Source organism: Gorilla gorilla, chromosome 1 (assembly GCF_029281585.2).
Source record: "Gorilla gorilla gorilla isolate KB3781 chromosome 1, NHGRI_mGorGor1-v2.1_pri, whole genome shotgun sequence".
Classification (NCBI taxonomy): Eukaryota; Metazoa; Chordata; class Mammalia; order Primates; family Hominidae; genus Gorilla; species Gorilla gorilla.
The window spans coordinates 196,520,299-196,543,421 of NC_073224.2; the positions used below are offsets into that span (position 1 = coordinate 196,520,299).

At 48.1% G+C, this 23,123-nt stretch overlaps 1 protein-coding gene across 1 annotated transcript in view; it reads right to left on the reverse strand.

The window, feature by feature from the left end:
- SZT2 (SZT2 subunit of KICSTOR complex) overlaps positions 1 to 23,123 on the reverse strand; it is a 61,125-nt gene that overhangs the window by 25,898 nt on the left and 12,104 nt on the right. The window contains exons 2-18 of the mRNA XM_019016846.4: positions 22,114 to 22,239; positions 21,642 to 21,815; positions 20,866 to 21,036; positions 10,191 to 10,322; positions 9,305 to 9,446; positions 8,765 to 8,871; positions 5,467 to 5,677; positions 5,088 to 5,258; positions 4,428 to 4,662; positions 4,108 to 4,237; positions 3,180 to 3,322; positions 2,773 to 2,925; positions 2,524 to 2,638; positions 2,091 to 2,308; positions 890 to 1,105; positions 460 to 538; positions 115 to 209 (exon numbers count right to left, since the gene is read on the reverse strand). Coding sequence (XP_018872391.4) covers positions 115 to 209; positions 460 to 538; positions 890 to 1,105; positions 2,091 to 2,308; positions 2,524 to 2,638; positions 2,773 to 2,925; positions 3,180 to 3,322; positions 4,108 to 4,237; positions 4,428 to 4,662; positions 5,088 to 5,258; positions 5,467 to 5,677; positions 8,765 to 8,871; positions 9,305 to 9,446; positions 10,191 to 10,322; positions 20,866 to 21,036; positions 21,642 to 21,815; positions 22,114 to 22,239 — 2,618 coding nt within the window. The remainder of the gene's footprint in view (positions 1 to 114; positions 210 to 459; positions 539 to 889; positions 1,106 to 2,090; positions 2,309 to 2,523; positions 2,639 to 2,772; positions 2,926 to 3,179; positions 3,323 to 4,107; positions 4,238 to 4,427; positions 4,663 to 5,087; positions 5,259 to 5,466; positions 5,678 to 8,764; positions 8,872 to 9,304; positions 9,447 to 10,190; positions 10,323 to 20,865; positions 21,037 to 21,641; positions 21,816 to 22,113; positions 22,240 to 23,123) is intronic.

The following is a 23,123-nucleotide window of genomic DNA, read 5'->3' on the forward strand; positions in this document are numbered from 1 at the left end:
CCCTCCCTGACTTTGGGATCAAGATCATCTCAGGATATGGGAGCCAGACCTCTAGGGGATGGTGGGGAGAAGGCTGACTCTGCAGAGGCGGCCCTCACAGATGGCCTGTCTCACCTGTCTTTGGTGGAGGTAGAGTGTGGGGGGAAGAGGATGTACTGGACAACACAGGTGTGCGTCTCTTCAGCTGCAGCCTGCCCTGGTGGTTCATTCTGTGGGCAAAATGGGAGATCTTGGGCAAATCCCAGCCAAGGCAGAGATCTGGCCTGGCCTAGCTCTGGCCCTCAGAATTTCAGTTCCCTCACCACATTGTCCTATGACTGCAGCCTCAGACCTTGAGCATCCTCTGGCCACAGGGTCCCTGTGAGGCAGTTTCCAGCAGTCCCAACCCAGCTCAGAGGTGAGTGTCCCTGGGATTATGACAGACCTTGGCAGGGAGGTGTCATGGGGGATGGCACGTACCTGAATTGGAAGCTCCAGAACCATGTTGATGATTCCTTCCCCACTGCAGGCGAAGTGGAATCCTTCAGAAAGTCGGACTCTGAAGCCCCATAAACGCCGGGGCAAGGCCAGGATAAGGGAAGAAGAGACACTGAGACTACAAGCTCTCCCCACATACACCCACCTCCCAGCAGTCCTCAAGGAGCCAAGTCTGCTGCTGGCCCTGCTTAGACTGGTGGTCCCTCAGGGTATAACAAGTCCAGTGAGGATGAGAGAGGACAAAGCAAATCGGGTGATGGGAGGAGACAGGGAGGGCAGCAGCAGATGCTGCTCTATACTTCAGACTGGGAATTAGAGAGGAGAAGTGTGTGCTATAGGCTTTTTGCTAGTGTCCCAGTCTACACTTGCTCTCTCCTTGCCCCAAGTGACCTGGCAGGCTTGGATGACATACTCAGTGAGGATGGAGAGGAGCTGGGCAATGGCACTGAGAGGCAGCGCAGGGGCCAGTCCTGACGGGACACTCCAAAGCCAGCGCTGATGGTAGAGGTAGCGGGACAGTGACGCCAGGCTAGAAGAGGCTGAGCGGCCTGACACCAAGGGCAGTGGACCTGGTGGCTCCAATGTCAGCAAGAAGGGTGCCCGGTAGTCCAAGGGCAGCTTCTCATACCTAGGAAACGGGACAACTCCCCAGCGATCTCTCTCATCCCCGGCTAAGCCACGCCCTTCCACACCTCTGTATTACTCATACCCCGCTAAGCCACACCCTTCCACACCTCTGTACTACTCATATCCCGCTAATCCACGCCCTTCCACACCTCTGTACCACTTATAGCCGGCTAAACCACGCCCTTCCACACCTCTGTACCACTCATACGTGGCTAAGCCGTGCCCTTCCACACCTCTGTATTACTCATACCCCACTAAGCCACACCCTTCCACACCTCTGTATTACTCATACCCTGCTAAGCCACACCCTTCCACACCTCTGTACTACTCATATGCCGCTAATCCACGCCCTTCCACACCTCTGTACCACTCATACCCGGCTAAGCCACGCCCTTCCACACCTCTGTATTACTCATACCCCGCTAAGCCACACCCTTCCACACCTCTGTACCACTCATACCCTGCTAAGCCATGCCCTTCCACACTCCTTACCACTCATACCCCGCTAAGCCACACCCTTCCACACCTCTGACCTACTCATACCTCGCTAAGCCACGCCCTTCCACACCTCTGTACCACTCATATCCCCCTAAGTCACACCCTTCCACACCTCTGACCTACTCATTCCTCGCTGAGCCATGCCCTTCCACACCTCTGTACCACTCATACCCCGCTAAGCCACGCCCTTCTGCAACTCTGTACCACTCATACCCCACTAGGCCAGACCCTTCCACACCTCTATACTACTCACACCGGGCTAAGCCATGCCCTCCACACCTCTGTACCACTCATACCCCGCTAAGCCATGCCCTTCCACACCTCTGTACCACTCATACCCTGCTAAGCCACGCCCTTCCACACCTCACCCCGCTAAGCCACACCCTTCCACACCTTTGTACCACTCATACCCCACTAAGCCATGCCCTCCACACCTCTGTACCACTCAAACCCCGCTAAGCCACGCCCTTCCACACCTCTGTACCAACCTGATGAGCAGTTTGTCCAGTGGCTTATGCAGGACCACAAGGCAGGGCCGGTCAGACAGGGCCTGCTGTGGACCCAGCACGGGGGGTGACTTGGAGGGAGAGCTGCCCCCACCAGCACCCCCTAGCCCTTTTCGTTTCACCTTGGGCGTTGGCTCCTTGCTTTGTACCCGGTGGGGGAAACGCAGCCGCAGGATCTCTTCCCTCAAGCCTGACACAATCTGAGGGGGAAATGTGGTCACATCCTCTTACTCCCATCTCCTACAGGTCTGGGAGAAGGGGCTCACAGACAAAGTGAGACACAGCCCTCTTCTCCAGGTCTTCCTTGGTCTGGGGGCTCCTCCCTCTATTAGACCTGGCCCTGTGGGGTTTGGGGAGAGGGAGCTATTCTACACCCTAGGGCTCCTTGGTCAGAGTCAGTCAGGGCCCAGCTCACCTTGTGCCGGGCCGGTGCTGGTGTGCCAATGGGAAAACCCAGGCGAAGAACCATGCATGGGGCCTTGGAAATGATACGGACCATGTAGAAGGAATTGGGGGGCTGGTCTGGGGCACTGGGGAGAAATGGGAGTCAGTGAGCAGCCCAAGGTTGGCAGGAAGTAGCAGTGAGGTCTGGGGTTAGAGGGAGACATGGAATGAGGTGGTGGGGGGCGGGGGGGGGGGGGTGAAGGGACATCACTTTGCCCACCTGGAGAGCAGCTTAACATAAGAATAGCCCTCGACTAGTACGAAGCTGCTCCAGTCCCGCAGCAGAGAGGTCAGGGAGGAGTGGGAGATCCTGCACTGGATAGTGCTGTAGCGCCCATTGCTGCCCGGGGTGTGCAAGTGCTTGGGGATTGGTCTAGGAAGAGGGGTGTGGACTGAGGTTAGACCTCCTGGCCCCAGGCTTGGAGAAAAGGAATAGACTACTATCACTCTCTTCTAGGCCTTGCCTGAGGTTATGAGGACTGAAGAGCAGGGAGGCAAGGAAAAGGCTATAGTTTTTCCTTGGCCACAGTTGGTAAGAGCTCATCTGCTGCTCCCCTTCCCATCATTCCCTATCCCCCTGACCCCGATACTCCACCCCAACTATGGCCCAGCCCTAAGGGCACCCACGTGTCATGCTCCAGGATTAGCACCAGGCGATGCATGTGCAGCCATCGCTGCCAGGAATTTGCATCCATGGACAGCACTGGCTTCCAGTAGGCAGCAAACTGGGCATGGGATGAGTCAGAACCACTGGGCTGGAGGGAGAGCACCTGAGGACAGGAAGGACAGCACTATAGGAGCATTTGTAGAGGACCAGGGTACAAACTCCAAAGAGCAAACAAAACCATGGGTGGACTCCGTTCAGAGAGTCAGAGACAGCAGTGGTTTGAGGCTACAGCCCAGCCTGAAGCACAGGCAAAAACTGTTTCCACTATGAAGGCTAGATTTGGATGACTGAGCCCAGGGACAGACTGTGTAGCCTTTTAAAGCTGAATCCAGAAGGATGGAACCATAAGCCCAGCTTATGTCACCGACTTGGGAGAAAAGCCCCTAAATGGTGGCAGGACCTCATGATGTGGCCACTGCACACTAGCATAAGCCACCTTCCCATCAGTGTTAGGCTGACAGCGTGGACTGAGTGTGAAGACAGCACAGGACCAAGGAAGCTGTGGTCTTCAGGGAGTACACAGTTCATGGTGGCTGGTGGTGGATGCACACAGGTGAAGGCGGCTGGGGAAGCCCAGAGTATGTCACGTGGAGATGGGGCAAGGGCTCACGGTCTGCTGGGACTGGGATACCACCACCTAGACACTGTGTGAGTCTTTGCCTCTGCCACCTGTGCTCTGTTCAGGACAGCCTGTCTGTATAGATCCTCCTCTTCCCCGGGGCCTTAGGGTGAGGGAGAAGAGAAGCTCTCAAGGTTAAAGCTTGGGCTTCTGGCTTAGGTGCCTTAGACGTGAGACAGAAAGGAATAGAAGGTGGTGGTCCTGGGCTCCAGATGCTGTGCAACCCAAGTTGGCATGAAATGGGGCTACCACACTTCAGAGCTACTCACCGGGGTGGTGGAGCCTGGAGGGATGTAGAAGAGTGGCACTCCGCTCTTGGTGCTGTCAGGAAGCGTGAAATGCTCAGGCACTGAGGAGAAGGACTGAAGGTGGGCAAGCATCTGGTCTGTCTGGTTGATGCTGTAGAATAAGGGCCAGGCCTGAGCCATATCTGACTCTGCTGGGTGCAGATGAGGGGAGCCTTAGGGGGACATGGGACCCTGGATATAAGCCTGGTTCTCTGGGTGATGTTCCCCCGCTCCCGCCTTTGCAAATCTGTCCCTCCATACAACAAATGGGGCAGCACGCATTGAGTGATGACTTCACTGACCTCTGCAGCGTGTTCCAGAAACGCCGGATAACATGGGTACGATACAATGAACGAATGGGCTGCCTTAGTGCACAGGACACATCATGCAAAATGTCGTAGCCGCCTTCCATCGTCACTTCCACCCGTGTTACTCGAGGGCCCTCAGGCTCCAGGGGCCAGGGTGCCATAGCCACATACTCAATGCGCATGTTGTGTTTCCACAGCAGCACCAGCTTTACCTCCAATTGGGACCCTCCTTAGGGAGAAGCGGGAGGGCCAGTTAGGAGAAGGCATAGGACTCTAGGCCTGGGATCGAGTTCTATCTGAAACCCCCACCTACCTCATGGAACCCAGCCCTGCCAAAGGTTCCAAGCATGGTTCCACAGGTTTCAGGCCCAGAGCTGGCCCACTGACACAAACACAAGTTTGTAGAAACAATCTGAAAACTAAGCCAAGTTCAGGACCCTATACCACCCTCAGCTGGTTCACCTTGGGCAAAAGGAGATAGAATTGGGAAGCTCCATGCTAAGAGAATTAAGCCCTGATGACAATTCAAAACCCACTGTCTCAAGTGATAAGGACTTCACTGTGACACTCTTTCATGTGTGATACATGTGGGTCTTCCCACACACAAATTCTTGAGAGATCTATGGGATTACAGCAGGGCCTAATGACCCTTACCTTTGGCCAGTGTGACCTCTCGGACACTGTAGCCCTCTCGAAGCCGTACGGACACGGTGCTGACCAAGTCGGCTGGCACCTCCTTCTCAGTGTGCTTCTTCCGGCGCAAGGCCAGGGCAGGGTTGCTGCTTGCAGAGACCAAGTGCTCATTAAATAGGCGGTGCTGAGAGCCTGGAAGACCAGTGGAGATGGGGAAGGAGAAACTGGTTATCTGCCAACTGACAGATCTGTAGGGGGAAGGGGCTATGCTGAAATCACTGTGAGGTAACAGTGCCAGCAGAGCCAGCCCCAGTTACACTTTCAGTCCTCCAGGGCCCCATAATCTCTGGGCCCATTCTATATTCCCTCCTTCCCACACCCACCTCAGTGTGCCTCTCACCGCAGTAATATTCAGGGTTCAGTGCTTCCCCACTGCGCAGGAAGGAATAGAGGAGAAATGCCCGGTGGTAGACAGTCAGACCCAGGTTGCCTGGCTCCGGCTCAGGACAAGTGGACAGGTAGGACCCAAATGTTGCCATTGCGATGAACTTCATTAATTCCACATTGGGCACATGGCCAAAACTGCAGTCATAAGAGTAAACTCCTCCCACCTGGAAAAAGTGAGCAACTGAAGACCTAGCTCTGACAGAGGCATAGGAGAAGGAAGAACAGGAGAGAAAGAAACTGGGCTAGGTGGCTGCTCCCATTCCCTGGACCACAGAGTGGGAAGTAGGCCAGTGTTTTCCCAGGACAGACCACTGTCTGTGTCTTTCCTTCCTTAAGCCCTTCTGTCTGATGCCCATGCTAACCGGCCACAGCATCCTCTTTGCTTCCTCCTCGATACCTAATGGCCCACCACCTCCTTCACTAAAGATTTTGGCAACTGGTTCACTGACTTCCTGTCATCATCCTGAGAGACTTCAGCTTATCAACACTTCTCAAACTTTAGGGTGTATGAAAAACACCTGGGGATTTTGTTAAAATGCAGTAGGTCTGGGGTGGGGCCTGAGATTCTGCATTTCAAACAAGCTTTCTGCTGGTCTGTGGACTACATTTTGAATACAATAGCTGTAGGTGGGAAATTACCAAACTACATATACCCTGAGGGCCAAATCTAGTCCATCACCTATTTTTGTGAATCGAGTTTTATTGGAACACAGCCACACATTCATTTTGTATTGTCCGTGGCTGCTTTCACGCTTCAACAGCAGCACTGAGTAGCTGTGACGGACCAAGTGGCCCACAAGGCTTAAAGACTGACTGGCCTTTGCAGAAAGTGTTTGCAGACCTGCTCCAGATTACTCATTCAAGTCCCTGCCCTCTCAGTTCCTTAACTCTCATCTCCAGTAACTTTCTCTATTCCATTCACCTGCCTATAGGCCACACGCTGGCTCTTGGCTTCACGTGGAACAAATTCATCTTTGCAATTTCAAACTGCCATAACCCACTGATTACATACACTATTCCCTTAGCTTCCTCCCACCCTCCTCCTGCTGCTGCTCTTTGACCTCACTGAGACTGCCAGGCCTTGAACCTCTGCTCTCTCCAAATCTATCCACATTGTCCTGACCCTCCTTTCTCGACCCAGCTTGGACCCTACATTCAGACAACTTCATAAGCATCGCTCTCAAATCCCTGGCCCTCTTCACTCTCATCTGCTTCTTCGAAACCCCAACTACGATCACAGCCTCTATTCTTGGCCAGTGGTGCCCAGAAAAAACTGACAGTTGTGTAGGTTGGCACCACATCAAAACATATGACACCCAACTCAGCTAGTCCTTCAGGGCAGTCCTTAATACTGTTCCTTCTTCCCAACTCTGGGCTCTCTTCCTTACAGTACTCAGCTTCACCTTTTACTTCAGAGTGAAATCGGAGGCCCTTCGCAGACATCTTCACTTCTACTTTCTATTTTCAAAGAAAGAAACGACACTTCCCTGCTCCAAAAGAATCCCTCAATCTGTTTCTTAAGACAATGCCCTCCTGTCAATTTAGAGACTTTACTCCACCAGCCTCCTTTTTCCTTCCTTTATTTTCAAACTCTTCTTCACTACAGATCCTTAGAAACATGCTTAAGTCTCTAGCTTTAAAAACAAAACACAACACTCCTTTACCTGTACTTCCCTCTGGTTACCATTCTCTTGCTCTGCTCTTTATCTCAACAGCCAAATTTCTTTTGTCAACACTTGTCCCTATTTCCTTCCTTCTATCCACTCTTCAATCCCCTCACCACCTCTTCACTAAAATGGCTCTGAAAAAGATCCCCGTGACCTCCTAATCACCAAATCCAAAGGGCACTTTTCATTCCTCATTTTACTTGATCTTTTTGCTACTTCTCACAGTGTAGTTACCATTGTGAGAGGCAGCAGAAAGATCAAGTAAAATTTTCTTCCAAAAATTCTGACTTCTCTGACATCACAATCTTCTGGTTCCTGGCTGATTCTTCATTCCTTGCTGGGCCCTCTTCCTATGAAAGACCTTGAACACTGGTGTTCCCCAAAGTTCTTCCAGGACCCTGTTCTGTTCTCAATTACCATCTGTACCCTGATAAATCTTAAATCTCTACCTCTCAAGCGGTGTTTGTCTCCTGAATATCAGGATCTGTGTATTCAACTGCTACCTGCTACAAATAGCAGCCATTTCTTAAGTGATTATGTGCAATGCTACATACGTTAAATGCATCTCACCTCCCGGTGAGATAAGTACTGTTACAATCTCCATTTACAAATGCATCTCACCTAGAGGTGAAGTGATGTGCCCAATGTCACACAGTTAGTAAGTGCAGTCAGGATTTAGACCAGCATGCCTAACTCCAAAGGTGATGTTCTTAACTGTCTTTGTTGAACCACAGGCACCTCGAACACAACATACACAAACTTGCATTCATCATCTTATCCTCACTCTACCACAACTGCTTCTCTTCCTTTTGCTCTGCTGCTACCCAGTCATCACTGGAGTCAGAAACGTGGAGACAACTTTAAGCCCTCTTCTCTCTCATCTCCTTACCCCCATCTTGCTAATCATGAAGTCAGGTTGACTCTGCCTCTTCATTTTTCTCAATCCTCTTACCCCTAATTTAAGCCCTGATCCTCTCTCACTGCAATTAGTAGCCTCCCCGACTTCCCCCTGTCCTTCACCCAGCAGCAAGAGTGACCTTTATAAAACATAAACCCAACTAATGACTTTCCTTCTATCTATCTGCATCACCCACAGAATTATGCTTAACCTCATTAATAAAGCAGAACCAGATTTTCATGTTCTGGCCTGTGCCTACCCCTTCAGCCTTGTTTCCCATAGCTTTTTACCTCCTTCCCTACAGTCCATCAATCCAAATTAGCTGCAGTCCCTGACTATGCCTTTTCCCCCTTTGGTTAAGCTAGTTTGAGCGGGGTTTTCTGACCCTTGCACTCAAAACAATAATGACTAATCTACAAGGGGACGTGGGACTGGAAATGACTGTCAGATTTCAAATTCTGCATTCTTTTTGCTTTAACAGCTATTTCCAAAATCCTAAGGAAAGAGGGAAAAAATCAGAGTCCTCTCCCACGATGCTACCTACCTTCTAGATATGACTCCTTCCCCCCATGTAACTAAGTAATTGACTTTACCTGGGAAATCACTGCCTGTAAGAAAGTAATCAGCCATCCCAACTTTGTGTGAGATATTCCATTTCTCTCCCGTCCTTCCTAAAAAGTCCTCACCTGGACAAAGGAACAAGCCACAGTGCCACTGCGAAGCTGGTTCAGCAGTGTCTCACAGACAGCAACATCAGGTACACTGGTCACCCCATCCGTGATCACGATAATCCCTGGAGCAGGAAACACCAGATCAGACCTGGAGACACTGGCCAGACCAAACTCACAGGGAGGCACCCAACTGACAGGGTCCTGAACGGCTCAGTGTCTTCCCACCAATGTCGGCAGTTTCATAAACTGTGAAGTTTTATAAACTTCAAACACCTTTCCTTCTCCCTTACCCTCCTGCTTCTTCCTCTTGAATGCCAGATCATAACCTCCCCTAAGTGATATCCTTGGAGCTCTACTCCTTCTAGGGTCTCTGATGGTTGTCAGAGCCGAGGGTTCCTGATACACACTAATACAGACTTACATTTTGCAAACAAGGAAACAGATCCTCTTCCCTGGGGCCCACTGATTCCCTGGAACTGCTATCTTTGTTAGCAGTCAGCCCCACCCTTCCTGTATCCCTGCTTCCCCAGTCCCACCAATATTCCTTCTACTGACCTGCACTAGAGTTTGAGGGTAGTAACTGCAGCGCCAAGATGCCCTGACGAATCATACTGACCAGCCCAAGATCAGCTGTCACCATGGAGACGCCTACCTTCCGGCCCAGTAGGTCCCCTGAGTCTGGGGACTGGTCTTCTGCCTGCCCCAAGTTACAGAAAAGACAGAATGGGGCAGATGGCATTGCTGCCCCATCCACAGCAAAGCCAGAATTTATAGCCCAGCACTTCTCAGGCCAGACAGGCCGAATCCTGTGAGAACCTCAATTCCCCTACTATGCGGCTGAGTCTTGACTGTGCTTCCTCCCTGTGTGTGCTCAGATACTGAACCTCAGAGGTGAAGGGAGTTCGGCATCAGATGAAGCTTCAGACTGTACTGACGTAGGGCTTCTCCATCTTTTGCCAAGAAGGGCCCCTTTCCACATTTTTCCATCACTGTTATGAAATATTTTATACCTCAATCAAATTACATGACCAGTCATCAGGCACACAGGACTGCCATTTGCCTGGCTACTTCTGGGGTACCCAAAGTGATGAGACAGGGAAGTCTAGTGGGCCTAGGCAGCTTTATCCCTGATTGTACAAAATGCTAACTAGAGGTCAAAGCCACGCATAATCACCTTCTCAGATCCACTGGAGGAGATCTGGGGCTAAAAAAAAATGCAAACAAATGGATTTCACATTTTTTCCCTGAAAGAATCTGTTTTGGGGAGTATATCTGAGTCCTGCTCCAACAGGGAGTGTGTCATGAGCATGCCTATCCTTTTCTCACTTTGCCCCAGCTCTTAGCCCTTTTTTGCCCTATTTGGACTATCCCTCCTCTCTGCCCTCTGTCCTTAGCTGCTCCTCTTTCTAAGTTGCCTCTGCCCACTTTCTCTCTTACATACCTGGCTCTGGGGATCGTACTGCTGCTGCAGCATGGTGGCCACCTTATCCTCAAAGAGGCAGAGCTGCTCATATATCTGCTGCAGGAACACCTCCCGCTGGGAAGGGTCCAAGAGGCAGCCCTGTACCAGCACCTAAGAAGCACAAGGGAAAGACTGAGACAGGACGGTCAGGGTGGCACAGACCACTACACTTCTGCTCTGTTTATTCTCCATAGCTCCATCTAGGCGATCCTGACTTCCTACCCAACCAGGGTCTAAGGTATGACTCCACAGCCAATTTCCCCCTTATCCAATCTCCATCAGTCCTCAACCCAGGTCCCTAGTCATTAGTCATCTTTATCTGGGGTCACAACTTCCCTCTGCTTAGGGTCCTCCACACTGGGCTTCCCCAACCCCCCACATGGGGGCACTATAACATCTTCTATTAATAGCTTCTTCTACCTTGGCCTACAGGATGTCTTATGAGCTGCCCCTCCTCAGCCTGGCAAAGCCTTTTTTATTCTCATACTTTTTAATGCTTTTTTATTTCTAAGCATACTGACCAGCCCAAGATCAGCTGTCACCATGGAGACTCCTACCTTCTGTACACACAGAGGCTATTCTGGACCTTTTCAATTTTACAAAAATTAGCTGTGCATGGTGGTAGGCACCTGTAATCCCAGCTACTTGGGAGGCAAGAGAATTGCTTAACCGGGACCTGGAAGGCGAAGGTTGCAGTGAGCAGAGATCACGCCACTGCACTCCAGCCTGGGCTACAGAGCGAGACTGGATAAAAAAATTTTTTTTTTTTAATTTTTGTGGGTACATAGAAGGTGTATATATTTATGGAGCACATGAGATATTTTGATACAGGAATACAATGTATAACAATTAAATCATGGTAAATGGGATATCCACTTCAAGTTGTTTTTTTTTGTTTGTTTGTTTGTTTTTTTGAGACAGAGCCTTGCTCTGTCGCCCAGGCTAGAGTGCAGGTGTGATCTTGGCTCACTGCAACCTCCGCCTCCCGGGTTCAAGCGATTCTTCTGCCTCAGCCTTCCTCAGCTGGGATTACAGGCATGGGCCACCACACCCAGGTAATTTTTGCATTTTTAGTAGAGACGGGGTTTCACCATGTTGGCCAGGCTGGTCTCAAACTCCTGGCCTCAAGTGATCCACCCACCTCAGCCTCCCAAAGTGCTGGGATTACAGGCATGAGTCACCATGCCTACCCACCTCAGGCATTTATCCTATTTTTTGTGTTACAAACAATCCAATTTTACTTTTAGTTATTTTTAAATGTACAATAAATTACTGTTGACTGTAGTCAGTCTACTGTGCTATCAAGTACTAGATCTTATTCATTCTTTCTAACTCTATTTTTGTACCCATTAACCATCTCCCCTTCCACCTCCCCCAACTACCCTTCCCAGCCTTTGGTAACCATCGTTCCACTCTCCATCTTCATTAGTTCAATTGTTTTAATTTTTAGCTCTCACAAATAAATAACATGCCAAGTTTGTCTTTCTGTGCCTGGCTTATTTCACTTAACATAATGTCCTCCAGTTCCATCCATGTTGTTGCAAATGACAGGATCTCATTCTTTTTTATGGCTGAATAGTATTCCATTGTATATATGTACCACATTTTCTTTATCCATTCATCTGTCAATGAACACTCAGGCTGCTTCCAGATCTTGTCTATTGTGAATAGTGCTGTAATAAACATGGGAGTGCAGATATCTCTTCCATATACTGATTTCCTTTCTTTTGGGTATACACCTAGGAGTGAGGATTGCTAGATCATATGGTAGCTCTACTTTCAGTTTTTTTTTGTTTTGTTTTTTGAGATGGAGTCTTGCTCTGTCACCCAGGCTGGAGTGCAGTGGCACTATCTCGGCTCACTGCAATCTCTGCCTCCCAGATTCAAGCAATTCTCTGCCTCAGGCTCCCGAGTAGCTGGGATTACAGGCATCCGCCATCACGCTCAGCTAATTTTTGTATTTTTAGTAGAGACAAGGTTTCACCATGTTGGCCAGGCTGGTCTCAAACTCCCACCTCAGCCTCCCAAAGTGCTGGGATTACAGGTATGAGGTACCGCGCCCAGCCTATTTTGTTTTTTGAGGAACCTCCAAACTGTTCTTCATAGTGGTTGTACTAATTTACATTTCTACCAAGAGTGCACAAGGTTACCTTTTCTCCACATCCTCACCAGCATTTGTTATTGCCTGTCTTTTGGATAAAAACCATTTTAACTGGGGTGAAATGATACCTCATTGCAGTTTTCATTTGCATTTCTCTGATGATCAATGATATTGAACACTTTTTCATATACCTGTTTGCCATATGTATGCCTTCTTTTGAGAAATGTCTATTGAGATCTTTTTTAAGATAAAAAAATCCCATTTTAAAATCAGATTATTGGATTTTTTTTTTCTTATAGAGTTGTTTGAGCTCCTTATATATTCTGGTAATTAATCCCTTGTCAGATGGGTGGTTTGCAAATATTTTCTCCCATTCTGTGGTTGTTTCCTCACTTTGTTTATTGTTTCCTTTGCTGTGCAGAAGCTTTTTAACTTGATGTGATCCGATTTGTCCATTTTTGCTTTGCACACTTGTGCTTGCAGGGTATTATCAATAAATCTTTGAGCCAAGCACAGTGGTTCACATCTGTAATCCCAGCACTTTGGGAGGCCAAGATGGGAAGATCGCTTGAGCCCTGGAGCTAGAGACCAGCTTGGTAGAGACCTCATCTCTACAAAAAAACTAAAAATTAGCTGAGAGTGGTGAAATGCACCTGTGGTCTCAGCTACTCAGGAGTCTGAGGCAGGAGAATCACTTAAGCCCAAGAGATCAAGGCTGCAGTGAGCTGTGTTCACACCACTGCACTCCAGCCCAGGCAACACAGCGAGACCTTCTATGGAGAACACAGCCAGTACCAGAGTTTATGCAGAGCGTGGGTGAAGCTGTTGATCTCTTTACAATCTGCACAGCCTATTGTGAGTATTTCTGGGCAGGCAGTTCCTCTGCCTGTTTCAGGAGAGGTTTACTGATTTGAGGCTTATATGTTAGGTCTTTGGTTTGGGTCTCATTTTAAGGGTTGTTTGGGGGCTGGGTGGTCGGCCTTACATGGGAAGCGGATAGACAGTGGATGAAGTCGCCGGGTGTGGTGGCTCATGCCTGTAATCCCGGCACTTTGGGAGGCCGAGGCGGGCAAATCATGAGGTCAAGAGTTCAAGACCAGCCTGGCCAACATGGTAAAACCCTGTCTCTACTTAAAATACAAAACATTAGCTGGGCGTAGTGGCAGGTGCCTGTAATCCCAGCTACTCGGGAGGCTGAGGCAGGAGAATTGCTTGAACCCGGGAGGCGGAGGTTGCAATGAACCAAGATCATGCCACTGCACTCCACCCGAGGTGACAGAGTGAGACTCTGTCTCAAAAAAAAAAAAAAAAAAAAGATAGCGGATGAACTTTTCTGCTCTATCTTGTGGGCAGGTGATTTTGCTTTTGTTTTTGTTTTTCATTCTTCTCCCTCCACAAGCCAAAGTCATTTCACTTGGTTTCCACTGTGTGGACAGTGCTGGAGCTCAGCGCTTGATGGGGCTGGGTGAGCCCTAGGTTGCAGACATTGCAAAGCAGAGAAACTGTTCTTCTGGTTCCTGCCCAATCTCAAAGGGGCTAAAGCCCTTCCCAGGGAGGAGGGTGTTCAGGAGCCAGACTTTTGGAGAGGAGGCAGTTTCCAGTCTGCTGGGTGACTGTCATTCTGCATGTGTTCCCTGAGCTGGAAAGGGCTGGAAGCTTCACGCATGAACCATGGAGAAGTAGCCATCACCCCTGCCATGGGTAGAGGGGATCCTAACTGGGCCCCCTGGGTCAGGCTAGAGCCAACACTGCCAGCTGCCCCCTCTGGCCTGCTGGCTATGCCACAGGTGCCCAAGAAGATGGGGGATACCTGTGCCAGAAGCCAATCTGGTCTTCCCAAGGGGCAGTGCCCTCCATGAAGACAGAAGTGAGAGAATAAAGTTCCCTGTAGATCCTCTACTTTTGGGTTGTGTTTTTCAAATGCTGACATTTCAGAAGGGACCCTACAGAAACCCAGCTGGCTTCCCCCAAGGACTCCCCCTTTGCTGGGAGTGGATTTCCACATGTGCCTTTGATTTCATATAGATCAGGCTTTACAGTCACCAATTCAGCTGCCAGAGTCCCTGTACTGGGGGTTGGCATTTTCTACAGAAGAGGAATGGCCTCCCTCACCCTGCTCCCCACCCAGGCAGGGCAGCACAGGATCCAGCAACTCAGTGCTATCAAGATCCCCCCCCAACCCCCAATATACCCCACCTCAGAGGCCTTGCCTGGGCAACCTCAAGCCCACGTTCCTCGCCATACACTGATGCCTGGCAGCTATAGCAAACGACTCATGTTCTTTGTCAAAGGCCTGTAGTGAGGTGATTTTGTTTCCTTTGTTTTGTGAGTTTGCTTAAAATTGAAATTAGTTATTTCCTTCTGCTTAACAGTATTAAATAGAGCAGGATATTAAGTTAATCTGCCAGATTAGACACAGAAAAGAAATCTTTGCCCAGTCCAGTGTCATGGAGCGTTTCTCCAATGCTTTCTTTTAGTAGTTTCATAGTTTGAGGTCTTAGATTTAAGTCCTTTTTTTTTTTTTTTTTTTTTTTTTTTTGAGACAGAGTCTTACTCTGTCGGCCAGGCTGGAGTGCAGTGGCGCGATCTTGGCTCACTGCAACCTCTGCTGCCCGGGTTCAAGCGATTCTCCTGCCTCAGCCTCCCGAGTAGCTGAGATTACAGGCACCTGCCACTGCACCCGGCTAGTTTTTTTGTAGTTTTTTAGTAGAGATGGGGTTTCACCATCTTGGCCACGCTGGTCTTGAACTCCTGACCCATGATCCACCTGCCTTGGCCTCCCAAAGTGTTGGGATTACAGGTGTGAGCCACTGCGCCTGGCCAGATTTAAGTCTTTAATCCATTTTGATTTGATTTTTGTGAGATAGGAGTCTAGTTTCATTCTTCTGCATATGAATATCCAGTCTTCCCAGAACCATTTATTGAAGAGACTGTTCTTACCCCAATGTATGTTCTTGGCATCTTTGTCAAAAATGAGTTCATTGTAGATATATGGCTTCTGGGTTCTCTATTCTGTTCCATTGGTCTATGTGTCTGTTTTTATGCCAGTACCATGCTGTTTTTGGTTACTATAGCTTTGTAGTATAATCTGAAGTCAGGTAATGTGATTCCTCCAGTTTTGTTTGTTTTGCTCAGAATAGCTTTGGCTATTCTGGGTCTTTTGTGGTTCCATATAAATTTTAGGATTGTTTTCTCTATTTCTATGAAGAATGTCATTGGTATTTTGATAGGAATTGTACTGAATCTGTAGACTGCTTTAGGCAGTGTGGGCATTTTAACAATACTGATTCTTCCAATCCATGAACATGGAATATCATTCCAATTTTTGGAGTCCACTTCAATTTCTCTCATCGATGTTTTATAGTTTTCATTGTAGAGATCTTTCACTTCTTTGGTTAAGTTAATTCCTAGGTATTTTATTTTAAACTATCATAAATGGGATTACTTTCTTGATTTCTTCTTCACATTGTCTGCTGCTGGCATATAGAAATGCTACTGATTTTCTGTATGTTGATTTTGTATCTTGCAACTTTATTGAATTTGTTTATCAGTTCTAATAGTTTTTTGGTGGAGCCATTAGGTTTTTCCAAATAAAAGATCATATCATCTGCAAACAAGGATAATTTGACTTATTTTCCAGTTTGGATGCCCTTTCTTTCTTTCTCTTGTCTGACTATTCTAGGTAGACCTTCACTTTTCTCTCTTTTACGCTCAAAATCCTCTCCTTATCCCCCTAATGAATGGTCCTTCCTTCCCTTTACCCTCAGCAGATAACTCCTGCCCTGTGCCCTCTTCAAAGAGAAAGCAAGTCAGTCAATAGGAACGCCCTGCTTACCCCAAACTGGAGGGTACACTACTCTCTAACTCTCTGAAAGCACCCCCAAAGTCTACTGAAGGTTTACATCTGTGTCTTTGTTCTTCCTTCGAGGTGCTGAAGCAAGGATTCCTCTTCCTTCTCTTTTTCCCTGTAGCTAATCTGTCCATCTAATCTTGAGCCTTTTGTCTCTCTAATATCTTCATTCTTTCTCCATGGGCTCCTTTTCTTCTACTTCAAACATAAATAAGTATCCCCATCCTAAAATTGTATATAGACCCAGCAGTCCCTGCGGTGGCCCTCAGGATCTCACCCCTTTTTCCCCATCACACTCGTACAACCTGCCCCACATGCCCACTTCTCTCGGACCCTGACCCCATGGAACAACTACTTTTTTACTCCCCGTTCCCAACTGGATAAGTGGGTCGGGCGAGCCAGAAGAGGGAAAGTGGGACATTGTCTCACTCTACAGGCCCATGGGAAGGAAAACGAGCAGAACTGGAGCCATAAAAAGGTGAGAAAGATGTTCCTATTCATATTATTTAGAATAATGAAAATTGAGACAACTCAAGTGGCCAAGTAGGGGCTGGCTAAACATATGGTAAGATATGATGAAATGGTAAGTTAACAGGACATTAAAAATCACATTTTCAAAGAATATTTAGTAACATACAAGAATGCCCATACTATATGTTAAAAAAAAAAAAAAAAAAGCAGGACAGGCTAGGCACAGCAGCACATGCCTGTAATCCCAGTACTTTGGGAGGCTGAGGTGGGAGGATCACTCGAAGTCAAGAGTTTGAGACCAGCCTGGACAACATAACAAGATCCTGTCTCTACAAAAAAATTTAAAACAATTAGTCAGGTATGGTGGCATGCACCTGTAGTCCTAGCTACTTGGCAGGCTGAGGTGGGAGATCACTTAAGCCCAGAAGTTGAAGGTTACACTGAGCTATGATCATGCCTCTGCACTCCAGCCTGGGCAACAGAGTGAGACCCTGTCTCTTAAACAAAACAAAAAACAGGACATAAAATCACGTGTCTAGAATGAGCCTCTTGATTCTCCCTTTCTCTTTGGGTAAAGAGATGGAGGTGAGGGAGGATAAAGACACACTCACAAAATTAGAAGAAAGTTCCATAAAATGTTAGAATTTAAGCCAGGAGTGGTGGCTCACGCCTGTAATCCCAGCACTTTGGGAGGCCGAGGTGGGCAGATCACAAGGTCAGGAGATCAAGACCATCCTGGCCAACACGGTGAAACCCCGTCTCTACTAAAAATACAAAAAATTAGCCGGGCGTGGTGGCGGGCGCCTGTAGTCCCAGCTACTCGGGAGGCTGAGGCAGGAGAATCACCTGAACCCAGGAGGTGGAGGTTGCAGTGAACCCAGATCACGCCACTGCACTCCAGCCTGGGTAACAGAGCAAGATTCTGTCTCAAAAAAAAAAAAAAAAAAAAAAAAAAAGGTTAGAATTTAATACAATACCCAGAAACAACTACTGTTGTTTGCACAACTCCTGTTGTTTCTGGGTATTTTATTATAGATGAGTTTTGTTTTTTCTTTATATTTTAATGTATTTTTCAAATCTTTGTGGACATGTATTATATATGTGAATTAACTTTTTTCTTTTGAGACAGGTTCTCACTCTGTGGCCCAGGCTAGTCTCAAACTCCTGGCCTCAAATAATTCTTTCACCTCAGCCTCCCAAGTAGCTGGGATTACAGGCACGCACTGCTGTGCTGTGATTTAACAGGATATATCTTGTTTTTTTTTTTGGAGACAGAGTCTCACTCTGTTGCTCAGGTTAGAGTACAGTGGCGTGATCTTGGCTCATGGCAACCTCTGCCTCCCAGGTTCAAGCAATTTTCATGACTCGGCCTCCCAAGCAGCGGGGATTACAGATATGCACCATCACGCCCAGCTAATTTTGTTGTTGTTGTTGTTGTATTTTTAGTAGACAGGGTTTTGCCACATTGGCCAGGCTGTTCTCAAACGCTTGGCCTCATGTGATTCACCTGCCTTGGCTTCCCAAAGTGCTAGGATTACAGGCATGAGCCACTGCGCCCAGCCAGGATACATCTTGAGGGAGCCACAGAGAAAATGAAAAGGCTGGCTCAGGGCGGCCAAGTGGCCCTGGGGCTTAACTGATGAAATCCTCTCCTTCCCTATAGCTGCTGTCCTTATTCAGGCTTCCTCCTCTCTCCCATGCTACAATAATCTTCGCCTATTCTCCCATCCAGACTTTGTCCCCAAATCCATCCTCCATATTAGCCACAAAATACTGTGATCTTCCCAATGTAGACATGTGATCCTGTTACTGTCTGTTTAAAATTTTCAATAGTTCTCCGCTACCTATGGCTAATTATTTTAATAGCTAACATTTGCACATTCTGTATGTGGCAAGCACAGTTCTAAGTGCTTGACATGTATTAATTCAATCACCATATGATATAGGCAATGTTAATATCCCCTTTGGAAAAAGGTCACAGATGCACAGAAAGGTTAAGTAACTTGCTCAAGGACACACAACCAGTAAGTGGTACTGCCAGGAAGCAAACACAGGCAATGTGATTCCAGATCCAGTGCTCTTATCCTCCACACTGAACTCCCCCATAGAATAAAGCACAAAGTCCTTAGTGTCACATTCATGGCCTTTCACAACCAGCTCCCACTTATGTCTACAGTCTCCTCTTTACCATCCCTTTCCACATTCAAATTTTACTCTGTTGACACTGAATAATATGTAGTTCCCTAAAACACCTGTGATTGAGAGTACAGGTTCATAGTACCATGTATTTGCTTTTGCTGGTCCCTCTGTCAGAAAAGTCCATTTCCCCTTCTTTGAATGGTTAACCTCAATTCTTTCTTCAAAACTCAGTTCAAATGCTGCTTTGGGCCAGGCACAGTAGCTCATGCCTGTAATCCCAGCACTTTGGGAGGCTGAGACAGGTGGATCACTTGAGGTCAGAAGTTCGAGGCCAGCGTGGCCAACATGGTGAAACCATGTCTCTACCAAAAAAACAAAAAAAAAACAAAATTAGCCAGGCGTGGTAGTGGGCACCTGTAATCCCAGCTAATTGAAAGGCTGAGGCAGGAGAACTGCTTGAACCCAGGAGGTGGAGGGTGCAGTGAGCCAAGGTTGCACCACTGCACTCTAGCCCGGGCAACAGAGCAAGACTCTGTCTCAAAAACATGAAAAACAAATGCTGCTTTGTCTGAAAGACTTCTCTATTGTGGCCCCATGCTTGGTTGGGTGCTCCCTCTTGGTGCTCCCATAGCACCTGAGTCATCTTATCGGTGCCCTTATCACATTCAACTACAATTACCTCCCTTTAATATCTATCTCCCCCACTAAAATCTCAACTCTTCACATCAGGAGAAAGACAAGGTCTGATTCATCTGTGTCTTCAGGACCTGCTCAGGCCTGGTATAGCTCAGGCTTCATTACGTGTTTGCCAACCTGAACCAAGTTTTGAGTGATTACCTAACATCCATGCTCTCCCTGCCTTGGCTATCAGTGCCTGCAAAACCTGGCCCCCATCTGGGGATGCAGCCCACAACTGATAGTCCTAACGGCTATACTAGGAAAGCACTTTAAACTAGGGCAGAGGGCTGGCAATCCCTGCCCTGGGATCCAGGTATGCACCAATTTTGTTGCTGTATGTTTCAGACCCTTAGATCATGTTCCCAATATCTTATCTCTCAAATCCAGTTTGATAGCTAAGGTGACAGTGCAGCCATCACGGACAGTTTCAGGGAAAGCCTGTACCAATGAGTTAAGGGTAGTTAAAAGCAGATGAGGGGAAACTGGGCCAATGCTTATCTAAGTCATAAACAGATATTCCAGTAACAGACTTGGCCATTCTCCAAAAGGAGTGTCTTGTGATAGCCTCCTTGAGTGCTGGATAAGCCCTGTAATTATCTGTGTGGTCAGCATTATAACCAACAGTTCACATGGCCCTCAAAAAAAAATGACCCACACTGGGCACAGTGGCTCACGCCTGTAATCCTAGCACTTTGAGAGGCCGAGGCGGGCAGATCACCTGAGGTCGGGAGTTCAAGACCAGCCTGGCCAACATGGCGAAACCCCGTCTCTAGTAAAAATAAATAAATAAATAAATAAGCTGGGCCTGGTGGTGAGTGCCTATAATCCCAGTTACTTGGGAGGCTGAGGCAGGAGAATCGCTTGAACCCAGGAGGCGGAGGTTGCAGTGAGCCAAGATGGTGCCATTGCACTCCAGCCTGGGCAAAAAGAGCGAAACTCCGTCTCAAAAAAAGACAACAACAAAAAATGACCCTCCTCTATCCTTGAAACCAATTACATTTCTGGGTTATTTGCTGTCTTTCAAAATCACAAAACTATTCCAAAAGACCATCTCCTGAGGGTACTAGCCAGAGCCAGCGCATCAGCAAACCATCCAACAGAACTAAAGGAGAAGAGGGGAATGGAGAAAACAGACATCCAGTGGTCAGAATCAAAGAGATTTACAGGAGCAGTGAAAAAGGCAGGTGTCCAATCAACACCAACTGACCCGAAGTCTATAGGAAAGCCCTTTAAGTCCAGAGGAACTGGTTCTTCTCAAGGGGAGAGAGACTCATGAGGATGACTAGAAAACAGGTTCAAGAAGCCAGCAGAGCTCGGGACTTTGGGGACAAACAGCAGAGACAGGATAAGGACTTGGTCAGAGGACCAATAGAAATTTGGTCTGAGGGTACAAACTTGGAGAGATGATGCAATACCTGGTGGGACTGCAGTCCAATGATGGAGGAGTAGGCCTGGATAGTTACATAGATCTCAGGCTGGAAGTCGATGCAAGATCCAGGCACTCGGAAGGGCCGAAGCAGCCCGCCTAGGCAGCGGGACAGGGCATGGAAAACTTCATCAAACAAGATCTCCCCTGTGGAATCATCCTGAGGGCAGAGAAAGAGCACTCAAGGGGGTCCAAAGGCAGCCCTAACCAGAGGGCAGAAACATGCAGCTTCCATGGGTCAGTAGGACACTTAACTTATGGCTGATCGCACACCCAAATACAGTGCCACACATGGAACAGTTTCTGGGGTGTTTTTTGGAAACAAAAACAACAAAACCAGGGTCTTGCTTTGTTGCCCACGCTAGAGCGCAGTGGCCTGATCCTGGCTCACTGTAGCCTCGACCTCCTGGGCTCAAGCAATCCTCCCACCTCAGCCTCCCGAGTAGCTAGGACAGGTGCATGCCAGCATGCCTGGCTAATTTTTGTATTTTTTATAGAGAGGGAGTTTTGCCATGTGGCCCAGGCTAGTCTCGAACTCCTGAGCTCGAGCAATCAGCCCGCCTTGGCTTCCCAAAGCACTGGGATTGCAGGCATGAGTCACCACAGCTGGCCCAGTGCTGTTTTTAAACACCCACCATTCCTTTATAAGCCTGTCTTCTCTCCAAAATGGTAGGCTGGGACCAGTTTTCACTTCCCCACAGGCCTCTCCCTCTCCTCACACCCCACCCCATCCTTTCTTCCCACGGTCTCCCTTCAATCCTTTACCACAATGCCAGTAGATGGGCTAAGGTCCAGCTCAATGACAAACCGATACTGCCAAGCCAGGAAGGTGACCCGGGTGGAAGGTACCAGGAGGAATGGCCTTGGGACCACTGGTTCATCTGGCTGCCACCCAGGGGGCAGGACACTGAGGACTTCCAATTCCTGTTCAGACTGAAGCTGAAAATTAGGATGGAAAGAAAAGGAAAGGATCAGGGAAGTACCCCTTTCTTCCCAGGACCTGCCTTCTATATCCCAAATGACACATCATTGGCTCTACCTCCCTCAATCTAACCGTATACTCTTCCTCTCACTCTCTGGAAAAATTATTTTTTAAAATTTCCATCATCTTGTAGGCAGTCCCTTGCCCTAACCAGACTTAAGAGTTAGTCTCCCACCCTGTCTGTTTCTAGCACTCTCCTAAAAAACAGATCCTTCTGGGCTGGCCCCTCACACCTTTCGTGTGTCTAGGCCTCACCAGCATCTCCTGGGGTGTGGCCTGCACAGTTTGGTGCAGATGACTGAGGAACCAAGCCAGGCGAACATTTCGGGAGATTCGATAATCCTTTTTCATTAACAGGAACACCTGCCCAGCTTCTTCCACCTGGGAACAAAGAGACATTAATACATCTTTAAAAAATGGCACCGAGTACCTGGAACACACAGATCACTGTGCAAATAATTTGCCCAAGGAACTCACCATCTGTGAGAGGGAAAACAGCAGAAGTGAAAAGTTTACCCCAACCTCCATGCAAGGTGTTCCCAGGGAGTCAATTCTCAACTCTCTGTTCCTGTTTGCCCAATACAGACCTCCATATAGATGAAGTGACCTTTCCATATTGTTTCCACAAAGTTTATGTGAGTTTCACCTATAAACTATAAGCTTTTGAGGGCAGGGGCTGTGTCTGATTCTATTTTTGTGCCCCTGTGCTTGGCAAATTGCTACAAACAGAGCAAATACCAGGACAAGTCCCTAATACATTACATGAATGCCAGACAGTTACTCCTAACAAGTCTTGACAACAGCAGGCACTCAAGAAATTTTCACCGAAGGAATAGCAAGCCTTCCAAATACCTCAAAATCAAACCTCTGTGGGTCACAGTCCCCACCCCCGCACTTCTCAGTTGTCAGCCCTCTAGTTCTTGCCTCCATTGCCTCATAGGTGGCCACTTCAACAATGCTCTAACAAGCATCGATTCCCTTGCCCATGTCCTTGTCCTTCCACTACACATGTCCTGTCAAATCTTATCTGGGGATGAAACTGACATTTTCCTTATCCACACATATACTGTGGCAGCTGCACTTGGACAGAAAGAAACTTGTCACCTTGCCAGCAGTGCCCACTCTAGCAGGCCTTTACCAGTCCTCTGAATTCTCCTGGCCAGCAGCCTTTCCTGTTCCCCACAGGAGGTTTTCCAATCTCTCAATCCCCTCCCAGCAGATAAACTTGCCCACAGTTCACTGAGGAAATAAAGGTCAATTGGTCT